The 20,887-nt window shown below is 44.8% G+C and overlaps 2 protein-coding genes and 1 non-coding gene across 10 annotated transcripts in view; 1 reads left to right on the top strand and 2 right to left on the bottom strand.

Annotated features, from left to right (window-relative positions):
* NUMA1 (nuclear mitotic apparatus protein 1) overlaps positions 1-6,095 on the bottom strand; it is a 68,447-nt gene extending 62,352 nt beyond the window's left edge. The window contains exons 1-2 of one of the 4 annotated variants that reach the window (XM_019744301.3): positions 6,017-6,095; positions 240-302 (exon numbers count right to left, since the gene is read on the bottom strand). The gene's annotated coding sequence lies outside the window, so the exon portion shown is untranslated. Of the gene's footprint in view, positions 1-239; positions 303-5,872; positions 5,989-6,016 lie in introns of those variants that run through there. The other 3 variants (XM_019744302.3, XM_019744307.3, XM_074335828.2) reach the window with 3 other exon arrangements.
* LOC141572586 (small nucleolar RNA SNORA40) lies at positions 3,815-3,922 on the bottom strand. Its single transcript, XR_012497909.1, has one exon. It is a non-coding gene; the product is annotated as a small nucleolar RNA SNORA40 (small nucleolar RNA).
* A 68-nt stretch (positions 6,096-6,163) lies between the features above and the next one.
* LRRC51 (leucine rich repeat containing 51) lies at positions 6,164-20,468 on the top strand. Of its 5 annotated transcripts, none has more exons than XM_088791591.1 (6): positions 6,164-6,455; positions 12,443-12,504; positions 13,132-13,248; positions 17,492-17,697; positions 19,832-19,900; positions 20,218-20,468. In XM_088791591.1, exons 3-6 carry the CDS (start codon positions 13,167-13,169, stop codon positions 20,374-20,376), a joined length of 516 nt encoding a protein of 171 aa, XP_088647717.1. In that variant the 5' UTR covers positions 6,164-6,455; positions 12,443-12,504; positions 13,132-13,166; the 3' UTR covers positions 20,377-20,468. The 5 variants fall into 5 exon arrangements, with proteins under 5 accessions (XP_088647717.1, XP_088647716.1, XP_074191944.1 ...); XM_088791590.1 differs by having other exon boundaries at positions 6,169-6,455; positions 19,832-19,980; XM_074335843.2 differs by having other exon boundaries at positions 6,172-6,455; positions 12,423-12,504; positions 19,832-19,980; positions 20,235-20,468.
* The last annotated feature ends 419 nt before the right edge of the window (positions 20,469-20,887 follow it).

Raw genomic sequence — 20,887 nt, 5'->3', positions numbered from 1 at the left:
GACAACAACAAGTAGACTTGGAAAAAAGTCCTGGAAGTACACACTGTTCCCCAGTAAAGTCCTGTTCCCCTTCCCCAATAAAATCTTTAAAAAAAAAAAATGGGTTACGGAACCCAGAATGCCTGGATTAGACAGCAACTCCACCACATACAAACTGTATACAGCATTAGGTAGACTCATTTACCTCTGCCGCAGTTTCCTTGCCTATCAAAGGGAATAGTAACGTTAACAGTACTTACCTCATAGAGTTTTGGGAAGCGGTTCATGTAGTGCTTAGAACAGTGCCTGGCTCACAGTGTATGCTGGAAAAAAAGAAAGTCAGCTATCGCTATTACTGACTATTGATATAATGAACCCAATAACCCAAAAATCTCCCACTAAATATGCCTGGAAATGTTGAGAAAATATAACAAACATCCTTTTAAGACTGTACCAGTTAAGCCACTGTCTCTCAGCTCCACACCTACCCTGTTATACTCTGCTCTGTGACGTTGGGGCACGGTCACTGGCAACTCCATTTCATCTTTGCCAGCTGGTTCCCTGTTAGGATATGTCAACAGGGGGCGCTAAAGGGGAAATGAAATGGAAGGCAGAAGGAAGCTACAAAGGACTTTTTCCTGTGGCTTGCTGTGTCTTGACAACAGCAGTGGCTCCTACCTGCTCCTTTCTAAACGCCCAGAACCAGCCTCATTCCGCTTCAGAGGCATCAGTACCACTGGGCAGGACTCTACTAAGCCTGCCTCCTCCAGGCCCTCCTGCGAGCTCCTAAGAAACCAGCAGCACCAGGAAACACCCTCTCCTCAGAGAATCAGGGCGCAGGTCCTCCAGATCCCTCCAGACTCTAGGTTCTGATAACCCCACCTCCTCCCTTTATTTTTCAGCCCTGGATGAGGCAGCTGCTTAATGCAGTTATTATATCAAAGTCACTTTAAGATTCCCTTTTTGCTTTTTCAGCCTTCCAACAAAGGTTTAAACTAATTCCTTTTACTGAGTTTGCTCTATTAAAATAGCTACATGTGGTTTCCATCTTCCTGACTGAATCTTAACCAATACATAGATAAACTAAGCTCACAAGAAAGTAAAGGAAATCCCAGGAACCAGAAAGAAGCTGAGAACTGGATGAGTGAGCTGACAGCATAGCTGTCCTAGCAGCGTAAGGAATTTATGAACGGCTCCTAGTCCAGAAGACAGATCCTGAGCCCTCAAAAATCAACTGAGATCCCTGTACAAAGGCTGATACCCTCAGTAAAAAGACCAGGGGGGAAAAAAATCTATCTACAGGGAAATAAGGACGCTTGCCTTGCTTACTTACCTAGCAAAGTGGGAGGGATTCAAAACCATAGATGTGCACATGAGGTAGATTTGGAGTTAAAATTTATACTAAGCTTGTGCCCTGGAAATCTGCAAGTAAAGAAAGCTAACATACCTTTTGGTCCCAGTTTGGGAGTAGCCTTGAGCGCCCAACAGAAGCACACACAAAGTTGCTCCAGGAGATATACAAATGGCCAACAAATACATCAAAAGATGTTAACATCACTGGTCATCAGGAAAATGCAAATTAGAACCACAATGAGATACTACTACACCTCCATGAAAATGGCTGAAATTAAAAAGACTGACAAGGGCGGACAGGTGGCTCAGTTGGTTGGACCGCGTGCTCTCAACCACAAGGTTGACGGTTTGACTCCCCCAAGGGATGGTGGGCTGCGACCCCTGCAACTAACATTGAACAATGGCAAATGGGACTTGGAGCTGAGCTGTGCCCTCCACAACTAAGATCGAAAGGACAACAATTTGACTTGGAGCTGATGGGTCCTGGGAAAAACACACTGTTCCCCAATAAAAGTCCTGGAAATACACTGTTCCCCCAATAAAGTCCTGTGCCCCCTCTCCAATAAAATCTTTAAAAAAATAAAATAAAAAGACTGACAATATCAAGTGTCTTGGTAAGAATATGAAGCAACTGGAGCTCTCATACTGCTATGGGAACATAAAATAGTACAACCACTTTGGGAAACTGGTAATTTCTTAAAAAGTTAACCATACACCTGCAATATGACCCAGTCATTCCACTCCGAAAAGACAGGAAAATATCTATCTTCTCAAAGATTTGTACATGATTGCTCACAGCAACTCTGTTCACAACAGTGAAAAACTGGACACCCAAAAGGCCATCAACAGTGACGGATAAAACTGTAAGACAAAGCCTTACAACAGACTACTACTTAGCAATAGAAGGTAACAAGTTACTGTTGCATGCACCTCATGGTTAAATCTCAAATTCATTAAGCTACATAAAGAAACCAGACACAAAAGAGTACACGCTGTATGATTTGACTTACATAAAGTTCTAGAAAATGCAAATTAGTGGTTCCTGGGGCCAAGGTGAAGGGAAACATGTACTGTAAAGAAGCATGAGGAAACTTTTGGGAGTGATGGGAATACTTTGTATCTTGATTGTGGCAGCTCCTTATAGCTGTATACATCTGTCAAAACTCTTTTTTCTGTAAATAAAGTTTACTGTACGTTAATTACACCTGAGAAAACTTGATTTTAAAAAAAACCTGCTCTTGGGAGAACTGACCTCAATGCAAGCTACATAAGATTATCATAAGTGATGTCCCTCTGACTATGAGTTCACCAAAATTACAAAATACTTGAGGAAACAATTCATCGTGAACAAAAGTCAGTTACAACAAATGGCAGGATTACACCCTTAAAAACTTTAGATAACTGAATATGACAGAGACTGTAAGTTAAATTTGTTTAAAATTATTATAACATAAGATGAATTGAAAACCACAGGACAAAAGCATGATGCCATGAAAAACAGGCAGATTTGAAAATGAACCAAATACTTCCGAAAATAAGAATTCAAAAAGCAAATCAGATGAAGAGTAAATTAACATGCAAGGGTAAAGGAAATTATCCAGCAGGAGACACAGAAATATAGAGATGGAAATTATGAAAGAAAGAATAAGAGATGTGGAGGACCTCTGTAATACGAGATCTGAGAGAAGCACTATTCAAAGAGGTAATGACTGGGAATTTTTACAAAACTGATGAAAGATGTGAACTTTCAGATTGAGGAATCACTACAAGTTCCCAGCAGGATAAAATTAAATCCACACCATGCAATGAAACTGCAGAACATAAATGAAAACAAGATCTTAAAAACAATTAGAAAGAAAGGCAAATTACCCATAATGAAATAGTTAAGTTGTCAGTACAGTTCTCAAGAGTAACAACAAAAAGCCCGAATTTCAGTGAAGTAACATTTTCAAAGTGCTGCGAGAAAATAATTGGAAGCCTTGTACCCTGCTAAACTATCAATCAAGACTGAAGAGGAAATAAAGATATTTTCCAACAAAGAATGTTTACTATTAACAGATCTTCACTAAAAAACAAAAACACTTGAAGGATATATTTGTCTGTTTGACACAAAAGGACGGAATGACATGCAAGAAAGAATGGTGAAAAAACAAGAGTAAACATACATGGGTTGGGGCGGCCGGTTTGCTCAGTGGTCAGAGTGCGGTGCTCACAGCACCAGGGTCACCGGTTCGATTCCCACATGGGCCAGTGGGCTGCACTCTCCACAACTACATTGAAAACAACGACTTGACTTGGAGCTGATGAGTCCTGGAAAAACACACTGTTCCCCAATATTCCCCAACAAAAATTTAAAAGAAAACATACATGGGTGAAATAAAATAGTCACCAACAGCACAGAACAATAATTATTAATTAGTATTGTTCAACGTTGATATGGACTGCCTGAGTGGTCTCATTCTTTTTTTTTTTTTTTTTTTATCATGTTCCTTCTTATATGTATCAAAACTCATATTAAACGATGAGTCCTGGGTTGCAAAAGAGGATTTATTTTTGCACCTGTCTGTATGGTCTCATTCTTGTAAGTGCTCATTTCGAATATGGACAACACCCTTTTTTTAAAACTTTCATTTTAAGTGTGTTTTTCCAGGACCCATCAGCTCCAAGTCAAGTAGTTGTTTCATCTAGTTATGGAGGACGCAGCTCACAGTGGCCCATGTGGGGATTGAACCGGCAACCTTGCTGTTAAGAGCACTGAGCTGTAACCAACTGAGCTAACCGGCGCCCCTGGACAACACCTTTTCATATGTTAGTGCACACTGGATAAGAGGCTGAAATAAATGATTCCAAACATATCTATTGACCGTAGGGTTTTATCAATTAGACACAGCTGTCAAACATTCCTTGATCAGCTCTGTTTAGCCATCTGAAGCAGGGCATTGCCCCATCCTAAGAGTTCTAGAAGCTGAGTCTTACTTCTAGGCATTCTTCCCACTCCCGTATTCCATAAACAAAAAAGAATTTTTTTTTTTTTAATTAAAGTTTATTGGGGTGACAATTGTTAGTAAAGTCACATAGATTTCAGGTGTACAATTCTGTATTACATCATCTATAGATCACATTTTGTGTTCACCACCCAGAGTCAGTTCTCCTTCCATCACCATATATTTGATCCCCTAAAAAAGAACATTCTCAATAGAAATGTTTATTATGTGAGCTTTCTGGTAAGATCTTCTAGTTTGGGGGGAGTAGAGTTTTCGGCTTTAGATCAAAATTCTGGCATTACAATTAGTCATCATTTGCTTGAACCTGAGTCAAGAGTACTTTTACAGAGAAGTACTTGTATGTGCCTCTTCCTCTAAAGGAGAAAATATCACACAGGAACAGAGGGAGGGAACACATACACTCATCCCTGCTGACTGAAAGCTACCTTAAATGATCTGAACGTTCCCTCCAAGTATCCATACAGATCTCCCCAAGGTAGAGGGCCCCAATTCCCTTACCATCAAAAGTTTCTGCCTACCACAGAGTAACACACTTGACAATCTAGAACTTTGGAAACACAAGATCAGGCAACAGACATCAGAGAACGAAGCATGGATTAAAGCAAGTATATATCACATTTTCAAGAGGCAGTGCCATTCCAGACAAGAGGACTGTATTAATACAAAGGTTCAAAGGCCACTAAATGAAGATGGGAAAGCCAGGCTCCTATCCCCTTTCAGCCCAAGAAACCTCATTCATTTCAAACCATACATTAATGGCCATGCCATGTCTTATATCCTGCACAGGCATCACAATACAGGGACAAAGGGCACTGTTTCTAGAAGGGCAAACATGCAGACAGACACTCTTAGATTACCAGATGAAAAGCGCTACATCAGGAGTAAGCAAAAGAGGGCACTGAGAAGGCTCTTTCCCACCAACAACCTTCACAGTCACTTTATAGTCATAAATTTATACTCCCCAAGATGCTTCCACAGAACACCTTACGTGATTTGACCCTCAAAACAACCCCAGGAAGTAGGTAAGGCAGGTAGGTTCGTTGTTTACATATATGAAAAGTGAGACTCAAATTGATTCCTCCAAGACAATCTGCACCCACAGACAAAGCCTTTCCTCCCCTCCCGTCCTCATTTAGGCCCAACCCTCAAAAACCCCAGTAGTCAACCATGCACTAGCTATGTAACCCTGGCCAAGTTAAACCTCAGATGACCCATCTGCAGTAAAGTATAATAAGGTTGTGAGCAATATTAACAAGACGATCCATACAAAGCGTGTGGCACAGTGTCTGGCACGTAGCTGGTGCTCAGAAAATGTTTACCACTGCTACTATTACTACTACTATTGTTAGTAATAGGCGAAGACTTCCCATTAAAGGACCCCTCGTGACGAGGCTTTCAGGAACCTGCCCTACCCACGCCCATCCCCCACCGTCACTCTCAGACAAAATTCCACAGACACGCCCCCAAACACTCTTTCCCCTCCCCCCAGGCACGCCCAGCACCTCCCCTTCCGACAGACCCCTCCCCTCACAAACCTTACTCCCAATAGAGTCTCTCCAGTCAGACTCCGTTACGCAGGAGGCCTATCGCTGGCACCTGCCTCTCCAGCACCCCCTCTAGGCCTGTGCATTCCTGTGGGCGCCCAGGCCGAACGCCAACCGCGGGCCCGCGCCGGTTACCTGGCCGCGCGCTCCCGCTCCGCCTCCTGCTTCCTCCGATCGTGTTTGACGCGGGCTCGCGCCAGCGCGGAGCGCACAATTAGTTTAAACTATGACCCCGCCCCCTCGCACCGCCCTCTGATAGGTTCCCGTCGGCTGGTATGCACGCAAGGGCACGCTTGAGGACCCGGGAAAAGGAAGTGTGAGGGCCACTGGGAAAGGAGAAGGGGTGTCACTACTTCCGGACCCCAGCCTCGACTTGAGAGCAAAGACTACAAATCTCAGCACATCCGCGGCCTTAGAGCCCCGCCCCTGACGAACTACAGCTCCCGGTAGGCATCGCGGCAGCGCTCACGGCGCCTGGCCGAGATGTACTAGCGAAGGTAGTTACCATGGAGTTGCGCTGGGTAACCCTGAGGTAGTGAGTGGGACGCCAAGGCTGGAAGGGCAGCAACTGCGGGTGAGTCCAGCGGGAAAATAGGAAACCCGTTCCAGGGAACAGGAGGTCTATGGAGAAGGGAGGGTCATTTCTTTTCTCGGGGACCTGAGACCCCTCCCCCCAAAACCCTTACCTCCTTTCACAGTGAACAAGACTCTACACCCATACGGAATAGACGGGCGCGGAGGAGAGAGAGGGCGCTGACATACCCGTACAGATGCGGGAGTGCTTAAGAACCTACCCCATCACAAACATGGGGCCCCCTAATACGAATGCTTCAAATCCCTGACACAGCGTGGGATATTTGAAACGCCGTGATATAGGGTTGGTTTTCCTGATGAACTGAGACCCTCTTCAAGACGTGGGAGTAACATCAGAAAAACACACAGGCCCTAATACTGGAGCTGTATGAAAATTTATGGGGCTTGCACTGCCCCTTTCCTTCCAAGCAAGGAGACTCCAGGGTAGAGCCTGCTTCTCAGTCTCAGAGGGGTCTTTCCACAGTTACTAGGGATCCTGTCCCCAAATTACCGCTTTTCCCTACACCTACTCCATGATGGGCTTCTCTAACCTCCATGGTTAGAGCTTCGTTCCTTTTACAGTCTTCATGACAGATCTGTTACATGTAGTAATGTAGCGCTTCCACATCCAGTGTCTCTTTTGAGCTTTACGAATCAAGGATATTTATCCCCATTTCACAGATTGTGAAACTGAAACCCAGAGTGGTGCTGTGACTTGCCCAAGGCCACACACCAAATCAGTGACAGCCGGGACTAGACCCTAGTGTGCTAACTTCCAGCCAAGTCTGTAACTTGAGTCTACAGCCTCTCTAGCCTAAGACTTGTTCCAAGGAGTCGGAACTGCCCAGCTAAAAGAAACCTGTATGGCCCACATTGGATTATGTACACATCAACTTGAATGAGTTTCAAATCCTTCCTTAAAAGTTCAAATGGGAAGGAAAACTAGAGACTGAAGACAATGGAAAACATTTAACTAAATAGGAAAGCCTGGCTACACAGCACCTACATCTGAGGTTGCCATGATTCGCTGGTTTCTGGCTGGCTTCTAGTGAGCCCTGATTGGTCCACTTACTATGTTAAAGTCCCCCTAGGCTCCTTCAGGATATTTCAAAGACAACTCAAACTCTACATATCTGCAACTGAACTCATAACCCATGTACTCCAAACCTGAGTCTCTTCCAGTGTTATCACCTGTATCCACCATTAAAGAAGTAAAAAACCCAAGTGTTATCCTTAATACTTCTTATATTTCCCATCCATTATAAAGTCTATCAGCTTTACTTCTATAGTCCTATCATCACATCTTTCCTGCCTTCCCTCCCAGCCATTTTTTAAAAAACTTTTATTTAAGTGTGTTTTTCCAGGATTCATCAGCTCCAAGTCAAGTAGCTGTTTCAATCTAGTTGTGGAGGGCGCAGCTCACAGTGGCCCATGTGGGAATCGAACCAGCAACCTTGTTAAGAGCACTGCGCTTTAACCAACTGAGCTAACCAGCCAACCCCCGCCCCCAGCCATTTTGCATACTGCAACCAGAGTAATCCATATCAAATGTGAATTTGATACTGTTCACTTCCCCCAGCCCACCCCCATTTCAGACTTGACCTTCTTATTGCTCTTAGCGTCAATCAACATCGCAGCCTGGCTCCCACCCACCTCTCCAGCCTCGTCTAACCATACATATCCCTCCCTTTCTTCCCTCCAGTTATATGACCTTCTTTAAAGTAACCTCTCACCCATAGAGCCTTTGTACATGCTGTTAATTCTGTCTGGAGTGTTCATCTTTCCCCCCTGCTATAGTTGATTTGTACTTCTCCTCAATCTCTTCTCTCAATCACTTCTTTAAAAATGTCTTCACTGACTTCTCAGACACAGGGCAGATCCCTCAGTTACGGTAACCTCATGTTCCTCTCTGTAGTATTATTCACTGTTGCAATTTTTTCTGTATTTGTTAAGCAGTTACTACTTGCCACCACTGTAGGGATAGAACCATGAAAAACAACATGGTTCCTGCCCTGGTGCAGTTTATGGACATACAGATAGTAAGCAGATCATCCTAGTGTCACGAGTGCTACCGTGGCAGTTAGTATAGGGTATTTGGGGAGCCCAAAAGAGAAGTTCCACATCTAAGATTTGGGCATAAGGGTAAACGCCTCAGAAAAGGTGAAACCTGAGCAGAGTCATGAAGAATTAGCAAGGTGAAAGGAGGAAGAAACTGTATTCCAAGCAGAGAAAGCTGGATGTGCAGAGACCCAGACGCAGCTGAGGGAACTTACTGTAACTGCATTTGGCTGGGCTGCAGAACTGGAGGGGAGGATAAGAGATGGGAGTAGAGAGGTAGGCAGGAGCTAGGCTGAATCTTGGGCCTCCCTTTGGCACCTGGAAACATAACCTCTCAGAACACATTCGATAATTTGGCAGACTTTTCATGACATTGATTTTTACTTCCACCTGTAGCTCATAACCAGAAACCCTCTCTAAGCCAGGCTGGTAAACCTCCTATCTGATCTCCTCATCTGATTGTTCCTAAAAGCTTCATGTTGCTACTTACCTGGAAGAGGGCAGGAATCGGCTACTAACAAATGAAATTCCAGTTGTTAGTAATTTCCAAAAGCTGAAAACAAATTTACATCAACTTGGGATTGGTTAAATAAAGTACGGTACACACAAATTCTATGGAATACAGCTGTTAAAAAGGGTAAGAGTGTACAATTTGAAAAGGAAAAAAATAGGTTTACAAAGGAATAGACAGTGTTTATTTTAATATATATATAATTTTGTTACATATGTCTTCTAGGAGAGTATATTCCCAAACTGTTAATCATTTTTGGAGAGTCAGGCTTTTAGTTTCCATTTGATGTACTTCTGTATGTTGTTGACTTTATTCAGCTATCATGTTAACTTTAAAATTAAAAAAGAAAAAAAGTAAAAGATATTTCTAATTTGGAAAAGAAAAATTCCAAAACAAGGCAGATATGCCCCTAATCCTGTCATCAAATCCATCAGTCTGAACAGATGAGGAAGGCGGCCCAGGATCTGACTTGCTCCTGGTCATGAGGCAGAACAGCAGCTGGGAAAGACTGAATCCAAAATCACAGCCACCGGAGTAAGCAAGGCAGCCTAGGGCTTTGGCAGTTCTCCCCAGCAGTCAGGCTCACTGTCTGACACCTTGAAGACGTCATTCACTTATTCCTTTTCTTCTTTCATTTGTCCATTTATCCATCAAGCCGTTACTGAATACCCACTCTTTGCCAGGCTCACTACAGGGTAATGGTGGGAAGTGAGAAAGAAGTCTGACTTCTATCCCTGTCTTTAAGTCTACAGGAAGGGAATGGGAAGTAGGTTACAAAGAAATGAGTAGAGTGTACAGTTGCTTCAATTTATTGAGCACCTGCTGCAGGACATACAACAGCTCTCAAGATGGGGTTTTTCTCATTTTACAGATGAAGAAACAGGCTGCGATAAAATTTTGTTTAAAGTACAGTGGGGGCATCTGTCTGTTTAGTTACTGCTGTATAAAAAAACACACAAAAGTATAGTGGCTTAAAATAAGCATTATTGCTTTCAAGTCTCTGCATCAGTTTCTTCTGGCCTTGGCTGGGCCCTCCCTTGTCTGCAGCCACCTGTGGGCTGGGTGACTCTCCTGACTTTGACTTGGGGTAGGTTGGCTATTAGGCTAGTCTGGGGTGGTCTCAGCCGGGATCACTAGCTCTCTTTCACTTCTCTCTCACCTGCACACGTTCCTCATATCCCGCCAGCAGGCTAGCCATGTTCTCTTGGCACCAGCAAAGTGCAAGAGTGCAAGCCCTCTTTTAAGCTTCTATTTGCTTCATGTTTACCAACATCCCATTAGCCAAAGCAAGTCACATGGCCGAGCCCAGCATCAAAGTGAATGGAACTAAACGTTATAGGGCAAAAGGGATGGAAATGGGAGACCATGAATAGGGATTAAGAGACTCAATCTAACACAGGACACATTGATCAATTTTATCTGGAAAATATTCTTCATGGAAGAGGGAATACTAGAGCTGAGTATTATAACATGATATGAGTCTTCACTAAGTAGGCAACTGTTTCATAGAACTGGATACAGGCCGGTTTGCCACAACCAATAGAAACCCAGCAGACCTTTCTGTGCTCATGACAGACAGGGTTCTATTATTTGTATATTGGCTTCATCCCTTCTGGTCAGGCACAGGGCAGCCGGCACTCAACAAATGTTTGCAGAATTGCAATTGAATATCTTACTGTGAATGAGGTGTGACTGCAACAGCTGGACCTCAAAGCCAATTGTTAGAACGAGCAGCTTACCATCAACACACCCTAAACAGAAATCCTTGTATTTGGCAGTTTCTCATTCATTCCTCTCACAAACATTCCCTGAGTGCCTTCTGTGAGCCAGGTTCTGTTCTCGATGATGAATAAGACACAATACTAGCTCACAGCCTGGGCTACTGTTTAAATGGAGAAGACTAATAACCCTTTCCAATGGGAAATTTATCCAAATACTAAGGGCTCCATTTTTAATACTAACTCACCCAGAAAAATGCATTAGGAGCTGGTGCTACACAGAATCAGAAGTTTTAGGAACTGCACTGAGGTTCTCCGATGGTCAAGGAGACTAATGGTAAAACTCTGCCCTGTAGTATTTTTAAGCTGAAATACATGTGTAGCAGTGCAGAACTCGAGCCCAGCCCAGGTCTTATTTTGAGAGGAGTATCCAGTTTTGCTCAAAGGCATCAGACCTGTTGTAGATTCTCAAATGAAATGGGTTTCTGTCTTGGTGAGAATGCAAACCAGTTTCCTCTATTTCTACAAAAGAATAATGTGTTCTTTGTTGTCTGTACATTTGCTATCTAAAAGATTCAGATCTCCCTACCAACAACTCATGCCCACCATGCCAGTCCTGCACTTGACAGAATTCAGCTATGAAGCCCATACTTCTCCAAAGCTCAGTTGGGACTACAGCTTTTTGAGAAAGCCATTTACTTTCCATTCCTCTAAACTTGTTAAACTCTGTCCTTGCATATGGTCACACACACACACACACACACACACACACACACACACACACACACACTTGCTGTATTATGCTTAAACAGAATTACAAACTATCAACTCCCTAGTTTTTAAAAGAAATTCCATTTTAAGAACATTTGTGAATTTCATCGTCTCTGCATACAAACTATTTGTTTCTTTGAATCAAATGATGAGAATCACATATCCTAAGTTTTCCCTTTTTGCTTTGGCTTCCAGGAATCTCAGAACTAAACATAGGCCTAGTTTCCTAATTCCCTGGTACACTTCTTTCTTTAATCTGGCTTCTTTCTCGTCCATGTTTGCATTTTCTGCATCTGCACTGTACAACATAGTAGTCTCTAGTCACATGTGGCTATTAAGCACTTGACATGTAGCTTGTCCAAATTGGAATGTGCTGTAAGTATAAAATATTTCAATTTTTAATGTCAATATATGTTGAATGACATTTTGGATATATTGGGTTAAATAAAATATTAAATTTTACTGTTTTTGATTTTTTATGGCTACTAGAAAATTTTAAGTTATATATGTGAAAAAAATTATTTGTGACTTGCATTTGTGCCATTCATTATATTTGTTGGACAGTTCTGGTCTACAAATCCTCCTATTTTGAGTGTTACTGTACTTACCTCAAATCCCTTTGGAAAGCCGGTGAAGTAGTAAATGCAATGGAGGTGATGGCATTGGATAAAGGGGAGGTTGACTGGGACATATACTTGTCCTTGCCAATCCATGTGTCATTTGTGTCACATACATAACCCCTGGGTAATGTTTTCAGCTGTTCTTCCCAGAGGAATAGTGTTCTCATGTCTGTGCCCAGCCTCTTGAAAACTTCTCAGCTTTACTTGAGCCAACAAATTGGAAAGGATCTGATAAGACAATTTACACCACATTATAAATGTCTGATAATACTGTGTTCACCCCTTTCAAGGGATATTTCCATTTTAACAGGAAACAGTCCCTGATTCACAGGAATGAATCCCTGATGGTGGAGTCTCAGGCATCAGTGACAGGTGAGTGAGAGTGAGGTAGATTCTGGTTTTAGGTGTATGTGTTTATATTCTTATGACTACATTCAGGATGTGGGTGAAAGTAGGGTCTTTGGATGGAAAGGCAATGGGTCTGACAGACAAGCTGAGCAGAGAAGATAGCAAATCCCCAGCTAGGTCAGACTGCAAAAGGCTGTCAGATACGATCCAGTGCATGCCCTCAAGGGTTTGGTAAGCAATAGAATAGCCCAGTTGATGTCACCAGAGGGTAGGTACCAAGACAGCCTCCATGGTGACTACTGTGGAGTAGCAGAAAGGGCCTCAGTAGGATTCATGATTGCAGTCTGTAACTGACTCACTGGCTTAGCTGTGGGCAAGCATTTTCACCTTGGGGTCTCAGTTTCTTCATCTGGAAAGTAGAAATGGGTGTTATAACTATCAGTGCCCAGCTCTAAGTTATCTGTGGGCGCTCTGAGAAGTAGGAAGTGCCCTACCCTACAAATGCAAGGGATCGTGATTAGTATCTTGAATAGAAATGCAGCTGGGCAAGCCTGGAGTGGTGGAGGATAGAAAGCAGGGTGGAGGGCTGTGGGGAGACCTGAGGGCCTATGGTCTTGTACCTGGAACACCAGTCCTCCTCCGTCCTCGCAGGCTGCACCCGGACCTGACAAATGATGGCCTGAGCTATGAGCAGACAGGACTACATGAACACTTCGGTGCAGGAGCCCCCTCTTGACTACTCCTTCCGAAGCATCCATGTGATTCAAGGTCAGCCTACAGAGCACAGCACTCCACTCACCATGGCAGCAGGCCAGGTGTGGTCCCTAGGGAGAAACCCGTCTTCTACTTAAAAGCCTGAAGACATTCTTCCCATATGCTTGCACATGTTTTTGTAGTTGTCTTTTCTGGGAGAAGAGGCGAGGAGGTGAGAGTGGAAGGTTTTGGCCTTTTAGCAGCAAATCTGAAAGGAACCAAGGTGCTCTCAGGGTAACTGATATCTTCAAAAGACAGGCTGCAGCAGGAAAGTCAGATGGAAGAAAACTGGGAAGCCTGTCTGTCAGCGAATAATTTTATTCTCCTGTTTTTACCTGGAGAGAGGAAGAAACTAATGAAAGGAAAATACAGCCTGCTGCAAAGTCTTGGCGAACATGCAGAACTGTATCTCCTCTGCCCGAGGATACAAGCCTATCCTGATCATTGGTAAAACATGTGGGGCCTTGTTAGTAACAAACTGGCATGTTTCCAGTTTAAATATTTATTGACATTTTATATTCATTCCAGTCATATCCAAGTTTATTCCATCATCACCCACACTTATTGCAGGTTCCAGCACTGCCCACGCTAATTCCCACTGGATCATTCAGTATCTTTGTAAACCGGCAGCTAGTACCTCTCAGGAGGGGAGGGCTCTCAGCAATATCATATTCTTGAGGGAATATCATTCTTTCAGGAAAGTTATGCTGTCCCTGGCTTTTGTTATCTGCCCTCACAGAACACAGGGTGGCATCAACATATCCTAGACCCATTACCTGGCTTTGGTTTTCTCTTCTAGGCAATTGGTAGCCACCTTTAAGTTCAGGAACCAGGCAAATAGTTGTCCAGGGTCCTGGATACTACTTGGATTTGGGTTTAGGGTATGACACGGGTTAGCTTCAGCCCCAATAGTAACTCCTGTTTGTTCTTTCATGAGCACACACCCACCTACTGTGACCTTTATTTATGATGTACGGCATCACTTCTGATTGATGTAGCCCACGTTTCCCAAGGGTTTTAGCTACAAGAATGGCTACATACCAGATAGCTAAGGTGACAGAAGAGGAAGGGAATTATGGCTCCTACCTACCCTGGGAATTCCCAGCTCTGAGCAGGGAGATGTAGTTTACCCTCTCTGGAGTCCTCAGAATGAGGGTAGACAAGCTACTACAACCAAGGATAACTCCACAACACAAAACATAATCAGTATAGGTGCCCTGTCCTTCAACTGTTTATTGAGCTGTTTATTGAGTGCATATACACACACACACACACACACACACACACACACACGGATGTGTGTGTGAGTGTGTATACATACATACCAGGCATTGTGCTCCTTGCTGAGTGTTGGGAGGGAAGAGATAGAGGCACATATAAGCCCCAAAAGGTCAGTCTCCTCAGGTTCCCCAGAGCTTATGGAATACTTACTGAAAATTGGGGTTAGAGGACAGGATAGTTTGGGGGTACTTGCTTAATCAATAGATAGATCATAGAATCTGAAATGGTAGTGACTTCAGAAGGCATCCAGTCTGTACTATCTGCACCCAGTCCTCTAACTTCTCACAAACCTGCAGTGTGAAGGGAGGGAGTTCTCTACCACACACACCTATCAACCCTTCCCATTATGGAGTGAGGAATGACACAAGAAGTACTTCATATCAAACTAACTCCTGCCCTCTGGCGACATGTGGAAAAAGTTGCATGGCAACCCTTCAGAGAGATGAAAAAGAATCACATTTTCCCCAGGTCTTCCTAGAGCTAGACAACCTCCAGTTCTCTGAGTGTTGGTATTTGTGGTCGTTTCCAGACCTGCTTTGGCCTACTCTGAATAAGGAAGCTTTGACAGATCAGATCCTCAGGCAATGCAGTGCCTGGCGGAGTCTCAGGGAAGCAGTAACTTGTAGTGGCCTGGACACCCTACTCCACCCTTGGTAACAGCAGCCCCAGGCAGCCTCAAGTTTTAAGCAATGCAATCCCACCAGTGGCTCCCTCTGAGCTTGGGGTTGGCTCAGGTTTGGTGGCATTCCCCAGCTGCTGCCTCATCAGACTGGATGCTGGTCCATATGTGGGCTTCTTGTGACCTCAACTTTTATTCACCTTTGTCATTTCATTTCAGGGTTTGCAATCAGGAGATGTGCGGTTGGGTGGTAGGATTAGTTGATTCATGAGCTGGGGGTGCTCCGGTACCATTCTGTCACCTCTCCTCCCTCCCACCTCCCGCCCCAACCGTGGTTTCTGCTCACTGTAGGCCTAAGAGAGCCATCTGGTGGATGCTGCCTGACCTGCAGCTGAGGAAGAGAGGAAATGAAATGTTGGGTGTGGGTAGAAGAGAGGAAGTGTGTCCAGTAAGAGCTGAGGAGAGGGTAAAGCTGGCCACATTCAGCAAATACTAAATATTTCCTTTCCTAGAGGCAGCATTCGACAATTAGCCAAAGGCACAGGGGCAATAGGAAAAATATAGTCACCTCAGCCAGAGCTAGTGTCTCGTGCTGGCTCTGCCACCCTGAGCTTGGGCAGAGCCCATCCTCTCTCCAGATCTCATTTGTTAAAAAAAAAAAAAAGGAAGGTTATCCATACAGATGGGTTTTAACCTGTCCTCCCTCACCTAAACAAGGGTGTTGTGTATGCTAACTGCTTGTATTTCCTTACTTTCCATTCACCCTTGAACTCACTCCAGTCTAACTTCTGTCCCCAGGTCCTTGCCATTTCATTAAAACAGCCCTCACCAAAGTCACCAGGGTTTCTGAGTTGCCAAAATTACTTTTCAGCCCTCATCTCCCTGAAACTCACTCCTACAAACTATGGACTCGCTGAGGTCTGTAGAACTACCCTCTCCTGGCTCTTCCTCTTTCCCAGATTATTCAGTAACTTCTCTAATAGACCCCCCTTCCTCCTTGCCCCTCCTCTCCAACTCTCACTCTCCTCGAGGAATCTCATGTTTCTCTACCTTACATACCCTCTATGCTAATGATTCTCAAGTCTGTGTCTTCTGAGCCTCACACCCTCATATCCAATTGCTTACTTGGCTTCTCCACCCTTTTGTACTATAGGAACCTCAGACACAGCAAAGCTAAGTCATCACCTCATCACTCATCACCTGCCTAACTATGTTTCTCCTTTTCTGAATTCTGTATCACTTCCTAGATCTGGCATCTGCCGTCACCCACACAAGAAGCTGGACACTCTCCTGAACATTATTCTACCGTCACATCCAGGCAACCACCAAGTCACGCTCATGGTCCCTTATCTCTTGCTTGGATGATTGAAAGAGGCAAATTGGTCTTCCAGTCCCATCTACTCCCTAAAATCCAGACTCCATACTAAAGTGTCAGAGTGATCTTCCTGAAATGAAAGATCTGAACCATCTCCTTTGCTCTAAACCCTCCAGTGGCTTCCCATCCTCTACGATAAAGTCCGAACTTCTCAGCCTGGCATTCAAAGCTCCGTCTTTTTCCTCCTTGCCCCCGTGCACCCATGCTGCTTCATACCTCTATGCCCTCGCTCCTGCTCTTTACACCTTTTCCACCCTGGTTTACGTCTCCTAATCTACTGAGATACAGCGCAGGTTTCACCTTCTCTGGGAAACTTCCCTGAGCTCGACTGGGTTAGGAGCCCCTCTTCTGTTTCCATAACTTAAATAGAATTTATCACACTAATTGCCAGTTTGTTTCCATCTAGCCCATGTGAGCTCCTCCAAGACACAAACTTCATCTCTGCCCTCTTACTCATACAGAGTTTGGCACAGACTGTCACTGGTTTTGTTCACCATTGTATATCCAGTATCTGGCACACAGCAGTTCAATATTCATGGAACAAAGGACATCAGAGTGTGTTACACCGAAGTGAATTCTATGGGCTCTACAAGTGGATAATTCTTGATTTTGTGCTGTCATCATCTTGGTTCAAGCCCAACACCTCCGGGTCTTAGTTTCCTCATCTATACAATGGGAGTGGCTTTGTCCCCCCCCACTACACACACATACACAGGGGTGTCACACAGAGGACCCAATGATACAATAGACATGAGAGGAGCATGTGGCCCAAGCCAAGCGTTTGGGGTTGGAAGCTTCCTGACTTTGGAATGGGGGTCTTGAGCTGACAGTGGATAGAGTCGCATTAGACTGAAGCATGGGCTGTGGCCCTGGCAGCCCTACCAGCTACAGCTTAGGCTGCGTATCCTCCCCACTGTCCCTTCCCATCCCCCAGGGCCAGAAGGGCAAAGATGACCTATCCAGGCCTCACTTTGTCCCCACAGACCTGATAAGTGAGGAGCCAAGGCCAGGGCTACGACCACTAAGGCACTCGAAGTCAGGGAAGCCCCTGACCCAGTCCCTGCGGCTCAACAACAATGTCCTCAACGAGCTGCGAGACTTCAAACAAGTGCTGTCACAGCTGCTGGAGCATCCAGAGAACCTGGCCTGGATTGACCTGTCTTTTAACGACCTGACCTCCATAGACCCTGTGAGTCCCCAGCTCTACCAGTCCAGTCAGGATGGGCCAGAAGCTACCTATCCAGCCCCCAGCCTCTCTACCTCTCGCGTCAAGGAAGTTGTGAGGTAGCATGGTACCGTGTGCAAAGCACACAGCTGTTGACTCAGACAGACGTAGGTTCAAATCTTAGACAGCCCCTTACTGTGTGACTTTGGGCAACCTACCTAACCTTTCCAAAACCTCAGGCTCCCTACCTGAAAAATGGGGATAATATACCAAAATCATACAGGTTTTGTGAGGATTAAATGAGAATGCACGCGGTGATAATACAGTGAATGTTTCAATTTTAAAACATTTTATTACAGTAAATGACACATTGCCACTAATCCCCTCAAAGTACTCCCCATCGTTTCGAAAACACTTATCCCATTGATCTTGCCACTTTCTGAAGCAGTTCTGGAAGTCCTCTTTCATAAGTGACTTTAGTTGTGCTGTGGTGACTGCCTCGATGTCCTGAATTGATTCAAATCCTTTACCTTTCATGGTCATTTTGACTTTGGGGAAGAGGCAGAAGTTGCACGGTGCCAGATCCAGTGAATAAGGTGGATGAGGACACACTGTAATGTTTTGTTTTTAAGGAGGGCACAACTCACAGTGGCCCACACGGAAATCGAAACGGCAACCTTGGTGTTATCAGCACCACACTCCAACCAACTGAGCTAACCAGCCACTCCCCCTAATGTTTTTATTTGACAGAAATTGTTGTACCAGAATCGATGTGTGACATGCTGTGTTGTCATGATGGAGGATGAAACTGTTTGCCCATTTCATGTTAATGCGTTGTTCGTAATCCATGATTTACAGCACACTTTAAAACCCACCTCAACCATAGCTCACACCCAAATGACTGCACCAAACAAGTTGAAACTTGTCACATTGTTACTAAGGTTTGATGCGTCACTTCCCGCATTGACGATCACTGCCTTTCCATTGGATGTCACTTTGCAGCAGCATTCACCGTAGTTTTTTATCACAATGGAAAGGCTCCGTGTCACACTTTGCTTATGGTACAGCAATTTCTGTCAAATAAAAACGTGGTGTGTCCTCATCCACCTTATTCACTGGATCTGACACCATGCGACTTCTGGCTCTTTCCCAAAGTCAAAACAACCATAAAAGGTAAACGTTTTTAATCGATTCAGGACACTGAGGCAGCCATGACAGCACAACTAAAGATATTCATGAAAGAGGACTTCCAGAACTGCTTCAGAAAGTGGCAATAACAATGGGATAAGTGTGTTCATAGCAAGGTGGAGTATTTTGAGAGGGGTTAAAGGCAATGTGTCTTTTACTGTAATGAAGTTTTTTTTTAATTTAAACATTCACTGTATGTTTGATCATACCTTGTATGAAAACCAACCAGCACATATTGTTTCCCTGAAAATAAGACCTAGCCGGACAATCAGCTCTAATGCGTCTTTTGCTCTAATGCGTCTTAGAGCTGATTGTCCGGCTAGGTCTTATTTTCAGGGAAACAGGTTAGGAGGCTCAAGTAAAAATGTAGCTCTCGTTATCAGTCACTCTCTGTGCCTTATGCTAAGTTCTTGGAAAAGATACGTAGTAAAAGTACAGCACTTTCCATGAACTCAGATTCAGGTTTTGAGAAATAAATAAAACCAGTCCCTTCTTTTCCAGGATCCCTGTTAGAGGGCAAAGGATCTAGAGCACAACTTGGCAACTATTCCCTGGGTTTAGTGATTTCAATTTCACTACTCTTTTAAAAGCTTCTCTTATGTGCTAGCAAGATGCTCTGTATCCCTGTCCCTTGCTGTGACAGAATCTTAGATCACCAAAGCTGGAAAGGTGAATGGGCAGCTAAGGCTCAGAGAGAGGCAGGAGAGCCCAGTCACCTGGCAAACCAGTGGCAGTGCTGGCACACAGGCCCATACCTCCTGCCCCTCAGATCATCGTTCTATGGGATACCCCTGTACCCCTTCAAAGGTACATGGAAGTAGGTTGGAGTCATCAGAATGACTGGGGAAGGAGGGTAGGGGTAATGGAGGACACCATGTTCCCCAAATTCTTCCTTCTCTAATGTGAAATCAGTCCCGAGTATAGATCCAGAGCCCTGTCCAGCCTATCTTTTGGTTCTTTTCCCCAACAGGTCCTGACAACTTTATTCAATCTGAGTGTCCTCTACCTCCATGGCAACAGCATCCAGCGCCTGGGAGAGGTGAATAAGCTGGCCATCCTCCCTCGACTCCGGAGCCTAACACTCCATGGGAACCCCATAGAGGAAGAGAAGGGGTATAGGTAAATGCCCTGCCCTGAAGCTGGGCTCTCGAGGGAGAGGAGGAGGGGAGACATCATCCTTCTGCCATGCTTGGGCCAGGGAAAGGAGTAGAGACCTTTAGGCATTTCTTGCTGTCAGGATAAACTCAGTCTCCCCCAAACTATACTCAAGTCCCTCCACTCCTATAGTCAGAGGAGTTAGCAGCAGCTGGTGGGGGGCCGGGGGGGAGGAAGGATAGTGAGGGGGATGGCCCCCAGCCCAAGTCTCCCCCCAGGCAGTATGTGCTGTGCACCCTGCCCCGTATCACCACATTCGACTTCAGTGGGATCACCAAAGCAGACCGTACCACAGCTGAAGTGTGGAAACGCATGAACATCAAGCCCAAGAAAGTCCGGATCAAGCAGGATGCACTCTGAAGTTCCCAGGATCCCAGCCATCCTGACGGCCTGAGGATGGCCAGTCTGGTTTGAAAATAAAGGATTTGAGCTGTTCAGCAGCTTAGAAGTCACTTGTATCATGTAAAAATATCCCCCAACTCAGGCAATTGCCAGTAGCTCTGGTCTTACTTCACTGAAAGGTAGGCAATAGAGGGAAAGGCCTGTTGGCCTGGGACGCAGGAGACCTGGGTTCACTGCAGGGCCTTGGGAAACGTATCTAAACTCTGGGCCCCTTTTCCACTCTTCAGCTCAGGTATCCTCAGGTTAGAGTTACTTCACAGAGCACCAGGGTTCTGTGGAGCTGCCTCAGAGGCCTCTGTAATAGCTCCCCAGTGATAGTGAAAACCTACCAGGCCCGTCCTTTTGACCCCCACCTCACCCTCGGCCAGGGCTTCGAAGGCCAGTCCCAAACGGTTCTACCCTCCCTTGTTCCATCCTCACTTGCTCAGGCTTCTAGCCTCGCTCTTCTTCTCCTCTAAGATAGGCCATG

Source organism: Rhinolophus sinicus, chromosome 14 (genome assembly GCF_057876585.1).
Source record: "Rhinolophus sinicus isolate RSI-liver-muscle chromosome 14, RSI-T2T, whole genome shotgun sequence".
Classification (NCBI taxonomy): Eukaryota; Metazoa; Chordata; class Mammalia; order Chiroptera; family Rhinolophidae; genus Rhinolophus; species Rhinolophus sinicus.
This window is presented reverse-complemented; position numbering and strand designations above follow the sequence as displayed.